We start from the raw sequence: 12,498 nt of genomic DNA on the forward strand, positions 1-12,498 counted from the left end.
CCTGATTTTTGTTTTTTTTAAAATAAAAAAACGTTTTATAAGTTGAAATTTTATACAAAAATCAAGGGTATAAACGTCATGTGATGTTTAAAATCTGACGGAGGGGTCCAAATTGAAAGCAATTGAAAGTTCAGGGGACAAAATTGAGAAATTTTGAAGTTCAGAAGGGTATTTCAAAACGGGTAAAAGTTTGGGAGTCCTTAGTGAAGTTTTCCCTAATTTTTAAGTATCTTTTCTTTTATTTTCTTTAAGTGGTGGACAAGAAGAGCCAAAATTGGCGTGATAAGGGGATATGAAGGTTGTGTGGCCTTGGAAGAATGAGAGAAATCCAAAAAGAAGCTGGCTAACAATACAAGACAAAATGAGGATTCTCAACCCCTTATTTATGTTTCATCATCCAAGAGTCGACCAAACTGACAACCCCATCCCTGAATTAGGGTAGAGCGACTTAAAATTGCCTTGGTCTCAGTAAGGGCATAAGAGCATTCCCAGCAGCTACCCAACCATTTTCCCTATATTTAAGGATCCAAACTACTTTTTGCTCCCCTATCTACAAAAACTCCACAATAGCTTCCTTTTACCATTCCCTACATCATTAAAATATTATTTTTATTTTCATTAAAATAATATTTTCTTTTATTCTATAAAAAATTTTCTTTTTCTTTTCATCTCTCTCATCTCCGTCTTCTTTCTCTCCCTGTCTTCTTCACTCTCTGTTTCCTTCTTTTCTTTCCCCCATCCGCACCTCTCCCTTTCTCTATCTCACTCTCTGCCTCACTTTCCCCCCAGCAATTTCTTGCTCACGAAGACAGACAGGGAGAGAACAAGAGAAAGAGAGAGAGAGAGAGTGATGCAGAGAGAGCTGGGAGAGGGACGGAGAGAGATGGTGAGAGAGAGAAAGCTCAGCAGACGGCCACGGCAAAGCCATGAGTGGCCGGATAGCGGCTTTTGGGTTCAGAATCATTCCTTAGGTAAAATTCTCTTTCCTTTAGTTTTGGGTATTTGATTGTGATGGGGTTGATTCTCTGGATATTCGATTTGGGTAATCAATTGTGTTCTTGAGGATTTTTAATTGTCTTGAGTGGCTGGTTGGGTGTTGAGTTTCGATTCTAATTGAGGTGTTCTTAGAATCTGTTTTGAGATGGTTTGGCCGAATGGACCTTGAGTTTCTTGAGTTTTGATTGAATTGCTGAGTTCTAGAACGATTTAAGTTCTTTGGGGAGGATTGATTTTGTGGATTTTATTTGTTGTTTAATTTTGGGTGTAAATCCTTTGAGTGGCCGTGAGAGTGAAGATGGAGTATTGAAGATGGAGATTTGCTTTGTGTCGAGATGAAATGCAGAAGAGGGCGGAGAAGAAGAACGGAGAAAAATAGTGGGCGTGAAAAGATGTGAGAGGAGAGAGAGTTTTTTTTTTTTATGATTATATTAAGGCAAAGGATCGCTACAGTGGAACCCAATACATTGGGTTCCACTGTAGCACCTGATGGTTTAAGGAACCATATAGGGAATCTGCTGTTGGACGTTTTTTGCGATTTTTTGGACATATTCCCTAAACATAGGGAACAGACCCCCTTATAGGGAGTCTGCTAGGAATGCTCTAACCGGTGGCTTACCATTTAAAAAGTTTATCAACTCTTTAATGTGCAAATATGGTTGATGGTAATTGAGAAATTCTAAACTATACATTTTTGACACTTTCTCATTCATTCTAAAGCTGCAAAAGAAGTCAAGCCTGTATAACTATTATGTACCTTCTTTTTCTTTCTTTTTTTCTCTTTTTTAAAACATCAACTCTCTGTGCTTGGCCACCACACTGTTATTTTCACTTCCGCCAACACCAAATCATGTAAAATTCAATTAAATTGCTGAAGATCCATCTTGATGGGTCTCTTCGACCTCCTTTTGCACCTTTTTTCCCTCCCCTATCTGCATCATCTCATCCTGCAGCCACCAAAAGACACTCTTCTTGGCATAAACCATCCATCTGCTTTCTATCCTCTAACTGGTTAATCAGCTCTATTGTCCAACGACAATCACTTCTTTTACTTTGCCACCCATCTGAAGAATGAGAAGCAGAAGACAAGAAGGCCAAAGAATTATAAAGAACCCTATTATACTTTCATCCCATTATGCTGATGTGGCAGGGTGCAGTATCTTTAAAACAATGACTGATCTAAGGGCTACCATACCCTGTCACATCAACATAATAGGATAAAAATGAAGAATATAGGATGGAAAAAACACCAGAAAAATTAAACACATGCTGCTTACCATTAAACTTCACAAACAAGCTCTCCAAGAAAGCCATATGATGGACAAACCCAAGGAAAGCCATACAAAATGAGGCTCGTCTATACAAGGGAGTATGCACCTTAGCTGGCACCTTGATCTTGCTTTGACCCCAAATAATTATGTTTTCTTAGTATCTCAGCTTCTCTAGCTATCTGGATATCTGAAGGCCAAAAAATCTGATGTAGTACTTTGAAAAGGAAGCGAGGAAGCAACGCCACAACTATAATAAGCAAAATGGTGAGCCAGTAGGTAGGTGAATTCGCCAGATGGTAAATTGTCCTGCCCAAGATTAGAATTAATGTTAGCTCTGTTCTACAAAACCATCACAAATTAGAATGCAGAACGTGTAGTGGTAGATGTCATGACTAACCAGTAATTGGGAAAGACTGGTATAGAATCCAGTACCACCATACAGGCATATGTAATAAAAATCGATCCCCACACTGCAACATGAGTAAATATTTCCCAGCGCTGAATATCCATAGCCAAGTGCATATTCACAAGAACAACAACTGCAATTGTCCACAAACTGCCCATGCTCCAAATATCAATTGAGCTTTCTCTATAGGTGAACAAGGGTATATAGAACAGAACAAGACTCTGCCATAGTGTGTCAATCATCGTGATCCAAAAGAGACGCAAATTGTAAGCTTCCTGTCTATGCCCAGCACCATAGAGCTTGGGATATCGTAACAGTGTCTTATGGCTCAAGTCTTTGTCCAGAATACCAACAACAATAGTAGGAATAGAAGTATAAATAACAGAATAAAATACACTGCTCCAATCTGTTAAAGCAGAAGTTGTTGAAAAAGCTGTACATAATATGTACCTACCAATAAAAAAGAAATTCATATTAACAAAGAGAAGTTGCATAGAATGGAATTCAAAGAGATAACGAATAAGAAAAAAAAATCATGTTAACAACTTCAAGAGAAGTTGCATATAATGGAATTCAAAGCGATGAGAGCATTGTGCATCAAAGAATTCAATCAGAATAATGGATTTCTGGCCTTTGGCCCATAACATTTTGAGGTACACCCCATATCACATATGTAAACCAAATCTTCAAAAAATAAAAGAAAATAAAAAAATTAAGAACCTAGTTTAGAGACTCTTCCACAACTGTTTTAGTTTGTTGTTACAGGACAATAATTGATAAAGAATTTGCAAAGATTTCAACATTCTAGATTCAAGATTTCCTATATTCTATACTTTCTAAATCCAACTTAACTAGTATGCAAAAACATAAATGAAAATAACTGCATGAACAACATTATTCCTGTTCAAAAACACAAACATCTAGATCTTTTTTATATATATATATAAGTGAAGAATACCATAAGAATCTCAGATGCTGGATGGAGATGCAGACAAACATCTAAATCTATCATTTATTATTATAAGCCAATGGCTTCGGTAGCACAGTACCAAAGTCCACATGACAGTGCTCAGGACTTTTTTTTTTTCTTTCTCCTTTATCAATTTGACACGCTTTTTTTTCAAAACATCAACCAGAAAGAGGGAATATAGAGGGGAAGGGAATTATGTTTTTACCTACTTGTGCCTAAGATCACTTGGATCTTGGAAATTATTTTTGCACATTTTTTTCCTTTTTAATTTTACTTACAGAGAGAGAGAGAGAGAGAGAGAGAGAGAGAGAGAGAGAAGGGATGGGAAAGACAAACAATTAAATCAGGGAGCAGTGAACAGGGATTCTTCTAGTATCTAATATAGAAAGCAATCCAGTAACACGGAAAGAAAACCATGCATACCAGAATAGCATCAATACAAAGACAGCATTACGGTAAAAGTTGTACAGAACCAAGTAACCGACACGCTGATAATTCCAGTGTCCATGCACCAAAAGTAATCTTTTCAAAAACCGAAACTGTCCCATGGCAAAATCGGATGCCATCACTGCTTGACGCCCTTCCTGACCGCATATTCCAACACCAACATCCGCCATTTGGATCATCGAAACATCATTGGCCCCTACCACATGTCATTAATCAGAGAAATGAAAGAAGAAGAACCCAGATAGACTGAATAAAAGTCTTGATTTTACATGCACCATGAGGCAACCACAAAACACATGTTGAAGAGAGAAGATTAAAATCAATGGTATAACTTCCATGTACATAAGTTAACACAAGCTAGCCAAAACACACCAAACAAAAATTCAACCCCCTCTCTGCCTCAATAGTAAAAATACTAATAGTGTGGCAACTCACCATCACCTATAGCCAGCGTCAAATCATCAATGCGACTCTTGATCAGATCAACTATTCCAGCTTTTTGCAAGGGTGCAACACGACAGCATAGCACAACCCTACAAGAAGTTGCAAGGTCGAAAAGCTGTAGAAAGATGAAAGAAGTAATTCATTAGCAAAAGTCATAAACATAAAGAATGCAATGTAAAAGAATGCACTTAGAGAAATTATGAAATGAAAGCAAAGTGTTATCCCAAGAATAAAGAGAAGTAGAACAGCTCTCACACACATATCATATTGCAACAAAATCCTCTTAGGGGAGGGGAGGGGAGGGGAGGGGAGGGGAGGGGGTGGGGTGGGGCTACTCTTACCTCCGACTCCAGATCCTTTTTTTCTAAAATATACACCAAACTGTTCCCATCGATTATGAGTGCTAGTGGCACCCTCGAGATTCCATCTTTCATCCCTGCATTCCACCCAGGCACATTGGACAATTTCATATCGACGGGTATGTCAAGATAGTCTGTTTCAGCATTACTTTTAGAGTTCAGAATTTGATTTCTTCCAGTCGATGATTTAACACCATATTTGGATTTAGCATCAGCCAAAAGATTTCTGCATTCATCTTCAGAATTGCCATTTATAATAATTTGCTGCATATCCGAGGTCAGCAGCTTGCAAGAGAGACCAATCGAAATCGCTGTTTCTTGCTTATCACCTGTCAGAACCCAGACCTTGATTCCGGCTTGCCGGAGAGCCTCAATGGCTTCTGGAACACCATCTTGTAGCTTGTCCTCAATTGCAGTAGCCCCAAGAAGCTTTAAGTTGCATTCTATAAAAGCTGCCGTTTGACGTAGTTTCATCACTCTGTCAGTCAATGAGGTGCTAGCATCCTCATACCTGCATTGCCACATCTCAAGCTCTGCATCTGTAAGATCCCTGGCAGCTACTACAAGTGTACGTAAACCTTGTGATGAATATTCAGTAAGATGGCTTTGAGTGGCATTCCTTATATGATCACCCATCTCAGTGTCATCTGCTAAAATGCTGAACATCGAAGTATCAGCTCCTTTCACCAACACCTTTACTGCACCATCAGGAAATCTGATAACAACAGACATTCTTTTTCGTACACTATCAAATTCATGCAACCCCAGCACATCCAACCTAGATGCACAAAAAAAATTCAGTGAAGTTACTGGTTAAGTATAGAAAACATGTGTAAAACAAATGCCTTGGTGTTATCACATACAAGTATGTCATCAGTGAGAGATTTTCTACCTTAGTTTCTCACCATTGACATCAATCACAATATGCCCAGATGTGCGCTCAAACAGAGTATATCCATATGCAGAGGCTGCAGCAACTAGTGCTTGCTCATCAGGAGATTCTCCCTGATAATCAATAGCTTTTACCTCTTCATGCAATTCACCCTTTATGCAACTAGAAGATGTACCATCGTCAAGAATAGGAATCACAGTATTACATGCAGCCAATGTAAGGAAAAACTCGTGCGCTGCAATCCTTTCATCTCCAATTACATCTTTGTGCAACAATTCCATAAGTTCAGAATCAACAGCAACTTCAGATTTAAGTTTCCACCTCCTCCTATCAGTTGCTGCAAAAACAAAATCATACAAGAGAAAATTGGACGGGCACCATGCATGAATCATAAATATTCAATTTCCAGACCATTTAAAACACTTTGAAAAAGATCATTGAATCATCATCTATTACACTTGTTTGACCTTAGCTTTATCAGCTGAGAAAATATGATAGTGCCAAATACCAATAAGTCATATAAACAATGTTTACGCTCACAGAAACATACAAACAATGTTTACACTAGTCAAAATCTCCAAACTTCATTACAACAATTGTAAGAAGTTACCCTTTCTAGGACTTATCAAAAAAAAAAAAAAAGAAGTTACCCTTTCTAGGAAAAAAATATCAGAACTACAAGCATGATCTCTTTCACAAAATTAAGAAGATTATAAAAGGCTAAGCATTTTTTCATACCAGCAATGTTCTTTTCTAGCAGTGGATCCACTGTAAGCAAGGATCTCCCATAATTTTGCCCATAGACGCTTGCTCTTTGGAATTCCATTCTGTTTTCAGTGAGTGTCCCGGTTTTGTCCGAAAAAACATAGCGTATTTGACCCAAATCCTCATTTATATTCAATGATCTGCACTGGAACCTCGGACCAGAACTACTGTCACACATATCCCTGTCTTCAATCATGAAATATGACTGACCCAAACGAACCAACTCCATTGTAATATAAAGAGATATTGGAATCATAATCTGAAACACAATAATAGAACTCAAAAAGGAGAAAAAGGTCTCCATGGGTATCCCATAATATTTGTATCTTTTCAATTTATCCCTCCCATTTGTGAAGTATATCTTTCTGTAGTAAGGCAGGGTATCAAGCTCTTCCTTGTGCCGTAGGAGCCATAGGCCCATCCCAACGGCCACCACTAGGCACATGACAAACAGAAAAATAGACAACCAAAGGGTTTCTCTATTCATGTAACTCTCCAATTTGCTTCTCTTGGAAGGGGAGGCTGCACTGTTCATCATTGCTTTTGTTTCCTGTCCGGCATACACCACAACACCAATTATCCATTGCGTGTTCTTCAGCTGACAACCCCGCAAAACTATATTCGACTGGCTAAGGGGAAACCTTTGCCCTCTGAACTCCATGTTGGCGGTGAACTCATATATATTCCTATTTGGCTGCTCACATCTGATGAGCCCTGATATCATACACTCTTCAGATACTGCTAAAGCAGTTTCCTGCCGGGCATACCTTGTCTTCAAGTTCGACTCACCATCCAAATTCATAGTCTGGATATATGCAAGTCCACTAGGATCACTGGACCCTAACAAAACCATGTCACAAGGGATGCTCTCATCAGCACAGATCTTCACCACCTCACCTGCCTGTATCTTCTTCCATTCCTTCCATCGGAATTCACCATTCTGATGCACGCGAGCCTCCCGGTTGTTCTCATTCCTATCCGATCGGTGTCTTCTCCAATCCTCATACCCATCTTTGATAGCCGTGACACAAAGCACAAACAGGAGGGGAAAAAGCGACACAGTTCTCCCAAACACTGCCAAAGGCGGAAGCTGATTGAGAGCAGCAATAGCTAGGAAGTACAAATAGGCAACGCGATGGAACTGAATGAACAAATTCTTGGGCAAGAAGGTTATGATCGTGTACTTGCTCGTTCGAATCTCATTCCCCGAGAACTCATACTTGTCGTTGGTCCTCCTTGGATCACCAATATAGATGAACCTCGGATTCGCTTCGTTTGACAATAAATTATCCTCAAACTGCAAGCTCTTGTGGCGGCGGTGGCTCCTCCGAGGCTTACTACTAGAGATTTCGAATGAAGCGGAACTAGAATTGATGTTATTGTTACTGATGTGATTATGCTGCAGCTCCATTGCACCCCAAGACACCAGCCGTCTCCTCCTCTCCTGTCTGGGGCATTCCAATGGAAACTGCTCCAAAACCCTAGGCTCAGCAGCCGATTCCAATTGCACCAGAGAACAAGTGTGATGATGCTCCAGTGGTGGCAGTTTATCGTCTCCGATCGAAGCGACCGGACTGTCGTAGTCTAAGAGGTTGCATTGCGACTCGCCGCCGAAAAGAGAAGAAGAGGGGGAATCATTGTGGCAGAGACAGTTCAAGGAGCCGATTTTCCGAGGCAAATGAGAATCAGAATTCATAAAATGATAGTAATTTTTCTCCAACCACACCGAAACTCAACCGGCTCCAATTCCAATTCATAGTAATTTGATTTGTGTTCCCTAAGCTCCCATTTATATATATATAAACAAGAAATTAACAATAATTAATAAAATGATGATGACGAAGATAATACGCTTACAAGCACACGCAAAAAGGATCAGAAATCATAAGCTGGCTGAAGACGTACTAACAGCTCGATTCAGATCAATGTCGACAATTCCTCTCTGACGCAAATGGCAACAAACGTCTACGGATCCTCCAAACAAAGGCCAAAAACTGAACACACAAATAAGACAGTTATTAAAACGATCTGAGAAGCATCAGAAAATATATCAGAAAATATATCAGAAAATCACTGCACATCCGTAACGCGAATCTACGACGAAAATGTGTTAGACCAGACCTAATTGTCGGGCGTAAACAAGGTAAGCGCAGCACCTTATCGTCTCGGAATTGGTGAAACAGAGCTGATCGATGAGACGAACCGGATCGACGGGATCAGATCCCTTTCAATGCACTGAATACGAAATCACGGTGAAATGGCAGGGTGGGATCAGAAAGCAGACCACAGATCGGAAAACCTAGGGCTCGATAAAAGAGAAAAACAAAAATTTGAAAATTGAATTTTGGGGGATAATATCGAATTATAAGGTTTGTAATTTTGTTCAAGTTGAAGAGAGATCGAGGGGGGGGGGCGCCAAATCCGAGAAAATCGCAGGGACACAACAGAGAGACGAGCGGTACACCACACGAATCTTTGGCTTTGCCTTCTCACTTTACTGACCTCCCTCTTCTCTCCTCTCTCCTCTCTCCCCCTCTCTCTCTCTCTCTCTCGTCTCGTCTCGTCTCGTCCCTTTTGGCAGGTCTGTGTTATTGTGTTTGTTTTTTCTTTTTTCCATTTAATAATAACCCAAGAGAATAATAAATAGGCAGACGTGGTAAGATTAGCATTTATTGTTTTCTAATTTATACCGAGGGTTTAGGGTCCTATTTCTTGTTAATACTTTATTTTGTTGGCATATTATGACACATTAATTAAAATTTTAAAATAGTTATATGTAATTAAATACAACAAAATAAAATATTTACCCTAAAATGATTTCACTCAATTCCCATTGTTTGTATGTCTAATATGATTTTTTTTTTAGATTTTAGAGTACACGCAATGAAAAAAATATATGTATATATATTAAGGCTAATTAACAGTAACACGTAAATAAATAAAGTATAATAAAAGTAGGTGAAGAGCAATTGTTAATTGCAAAAACATTATTTAAAATGTATTTGTATCGTTCATGTAAGCATGTCATGCTGCATAATCAAATAAAATGAGATATGTGAGACTCATGCCATGAGTCGTATATGTACTAATTGTTTTATAGTAAGACATAAGAAATGCATGTTTTAATTTTAATAAATAAATTGAGCTCCAACTCTATATATAGTAATTACAACCCCAAAGCCAAAGCCTAAGCCAAAGCGAATCTGTATTATGTGTTTTTTTATTTTTTTTTATGTATACATTGATTTTCATTTAAAGTGTGGTGCGATGACTAGTACAATTAGGAGTCGGATCCTCTCTAATCTAAAATAGATTGGAGAATATTCAGTTTATGGTTATAATTTTTTATTAGAAATTCTAAAACTACAAATAGGACACATGTTTACTAACTAAAAATATTAATAAAATATTATTTTAAATTTAAATAAAAATATAAAATAAAATATTAAGGGGTGGTCGGATCACCCCAGTTTGAGGTTGGGTTGGCTTCGGCCACCCCATGGCCCTTGGGGGTGGCCGGCAAGAGCCAAATCTAAAAAAATTAATAATAATAATTTGTTTAGCCTTTAGAGGTAACTGGACCACCCCTTAATATTTTATTATTTATTTTTATTTAAATTTAAAATAATATTTTATTATTATTTTTAGGTAATGAAAATATGTCCTATTTATGATTTTAGAATTTCTAAAAATAAATCATAACCATTTTTTAGTTCAAAATAAAGTAAAAATGATCCTATTCTACGGCCGATGCAGGTGTGGTGTGGTACAGTACCCGAAGAAAAGTTATTTTTATCAACAATAATTGTCGTTCACTAATGATTGTGAAAATTAAAGGCAGTGCAGTAAATATTAAATTGTTTTAAACCTTTTAAAATTGAGTTTCAAACATTTTAGGCCAAGTGGAATCAACTTAAATTTGAATTTTAAATTTTCCAAAATTCATGCACAAATAAATGTTTTGGGTGTGAATTTGATGAACAAAAAAAAAAAAAAAAAAAAAATTCCTTTTCACATTCTTTTTATAAATTCATTGAAGAAGTTCTATTTGTTCAATAAATTTACCTCATTTTTTTGTTTTTAATCCTTTACTTACGTTAAATCACCAAAAAGGCTTCATGAGTTTCTTCTAGGCGAGCAGCTATTCTTTTTAAGAGTAATGCTACAAATTTTTCTTGTATCTCTCTTAAGTTCCTTAAAGAATAATGTGGCTATTAAAATCAACATTGAATTTGTGATTGTTCATTATTGAATTTTGATCAAATGATAATTTTAATAGTCACATCATTCTTAGAGGGACTCAAGAGGAACATCAAAGAAACTTCTAAAATTACTCATTCTCTTAAGGTTGCTAGGAGGAGATCTCGCTCTTAATTCCTCTAGTATAGGCTGTCATAACCGAAGCCTAAATTTGCATATGAATTTGTGCTAAAAACAAAAACAAATCCGCTGCCAATTTCAGTAGTTTATTAATGAAATTAAAACCTCAAAAGTGTTTTGAGTAATATTTGAGTGCTTTTAAAGAGTAATGATAATAATATGCATCACTTTATATTAGGGTTGTAAGGTAGTTATTAACCGCAACCAATTGTTAATCGTTATCCACATATGCGGATGCTATTCCGTATACCTATATATATATATACAAATTGCACTTTCTAATTTGTATATTTGTATTTTTCCTATTATTTTTAAATTGAAATGTGGAATCAATACTAAATTATATATGACACATGCCATAAATTAGTTTTAAACACTTACAACTATTTTATTTTTTTATTTTTTATAATTTTTGACACATGCCATCATGTAATTATATAAAAGAATTTTAACACCATTTAATCGCGTGCCAACACGTGTTAGAAATTGTAAAAGCCTAATATGTATAGTGTTTTTTTTTTTGGGATTAAATGCGTTAAGGTACTTGTACTTTAGAGTATTTTGTTAGAAGAGTAAAATTGTAATTTTAATTTTTTGAATAATTTAATCCATCTAAAACACGCTAATTTGATATTTTCAAATTTCATTTGAAATTGATAGGATCATTTTTAGTACTTTGGACTCTCGTCAAATAACTACATTAGTTTCAAAAACTTTCGCACATTAATTTTCCGTCAAAAAAACTCAATGATTCATTGAGTCAAACTTATCAACTGTCACGTGTCACATAGACAAAATTAACATTACTGAGAAATGAAATAGTTAAAAATAAAATAAATAAATAATATATATATATTTTTTGTAAAAAAATGGGGGATCCACCCCGCTACCCACCGAGGATCTTTAACTTGGGTGGGGGTGTAGTAACTCGAATTAAGAGGTTTAAATTTTGAGATTTGAGATCAGATTATAATATTTTATGGACAAATAATAATTATTGAAGGAATTTTCTTCGATAGCATGTGAGCGTGTAATTTTATTAGTATTGTGAAAAACTTATGTCTTTAAAAGTTAAAAATATAGTATCCATAACAGACTCACGGGGTGGGCATATACCCACCCCACCTGCCCCGCTTGAATTTACCCTAAACCTAATAATCCGAATCGTATGTCACAATCTCTCACGCAGTCACCTCCTCCCAATCTCGTTGTCTCCTCTCCTCTCAAACTCACGCAACCGTGCTTAGCGTCCACTAGAGTTCCGATCAGCCAACACCTAGGTTAATCTTTTTTCTAAATCTCTTTAATTTTCTCTCTTTCGCACTCTCTCTATTTATCTATCCATCTCTCTGTTTCGCTTTGTTTCCCTCTCTCTGTTTTCCTCCCTCTCTTTCGCTCTCTATGTTTCGTTTCTCTCTCACGCTCTCTCTCAAACCCGCTCCACCCAACTCGCATTACCCGCCCTATAAACCCAATATCCGGCGGATAAAATTCACTCTAGCCAGGTGACGGGTTAGAATTTCAAAACCCACATAATGCAGGCCGGGTGTTACTTTAATAACAATACC

General features: G+C 37.0%; 1 protein-coding gene across 3 annotated transcripts; it reads right to left on the reverse strand.

Moving 5' to 3' along the window:
- Positions 1-1,637: 1,637 nt before the first annotated feature.
- On the reverse strand, positions 1,638-9,109 carry LOC132162649 (phospholipid-transporting ATPase 1). Of its 3 annotated transcripts, XM_059572931.2 has the most exons (10): positions 8,672-9,109; positions 8,456-8,544; positions 6,524-8,327; positions 5,786-6,122; positions 4,876-5,671; positions 4,526-4,649; positions 4,067-4,286; positions 2,665-3,123; positions 2,274-2,573; positions 1,638-2,060 (listed from the first exon to the last, which is right to left on the reverse strand). In XM_059572931.2, exons 3-9 carry the CDS (start codon positions 8,244-8,246, stop codon positions 2,375-2,377), a joined length of 3,858 nt encoding a protein of 1,285 aa, XP_059428914.2. In that variant the 5' UTR covers positions 8,247-8,327; positions 8,456-8,544; positions 8,672-9,109; the 3' UTR covers positions 1,638-2,060; positions 2,274-2,374. The 3 variants fall into 3 exon arrangements, with proteins under 3 accessions (XP_059428914.2, XP_059428915.2, XP_059428913.2); XM_059572932.2 differs by having other exon boundaries at positions 6,524-8,544; positions 8,707-9,109; XM_059572930.2 differs by having other exon boundaries at positions 6,524-8,544.
- Between the last annotated feature and the right edge of the window lie 3,389 nt (positions 9,110-12,498).

This window comes from Corylus avellana, chromosome 10, assembly GCF_965113065.1.
Source record: "Corylus avellana chromosome 10, dhCorAvel1.hap1.2, whole genome shotgun sequence".
Taxonomy (NCBI): Eukaryota; Viridiplantae; Streptophyta; class Magnoliopsida; order Fagales; family Betulaceae; genus Corylus; species Corylus avellana.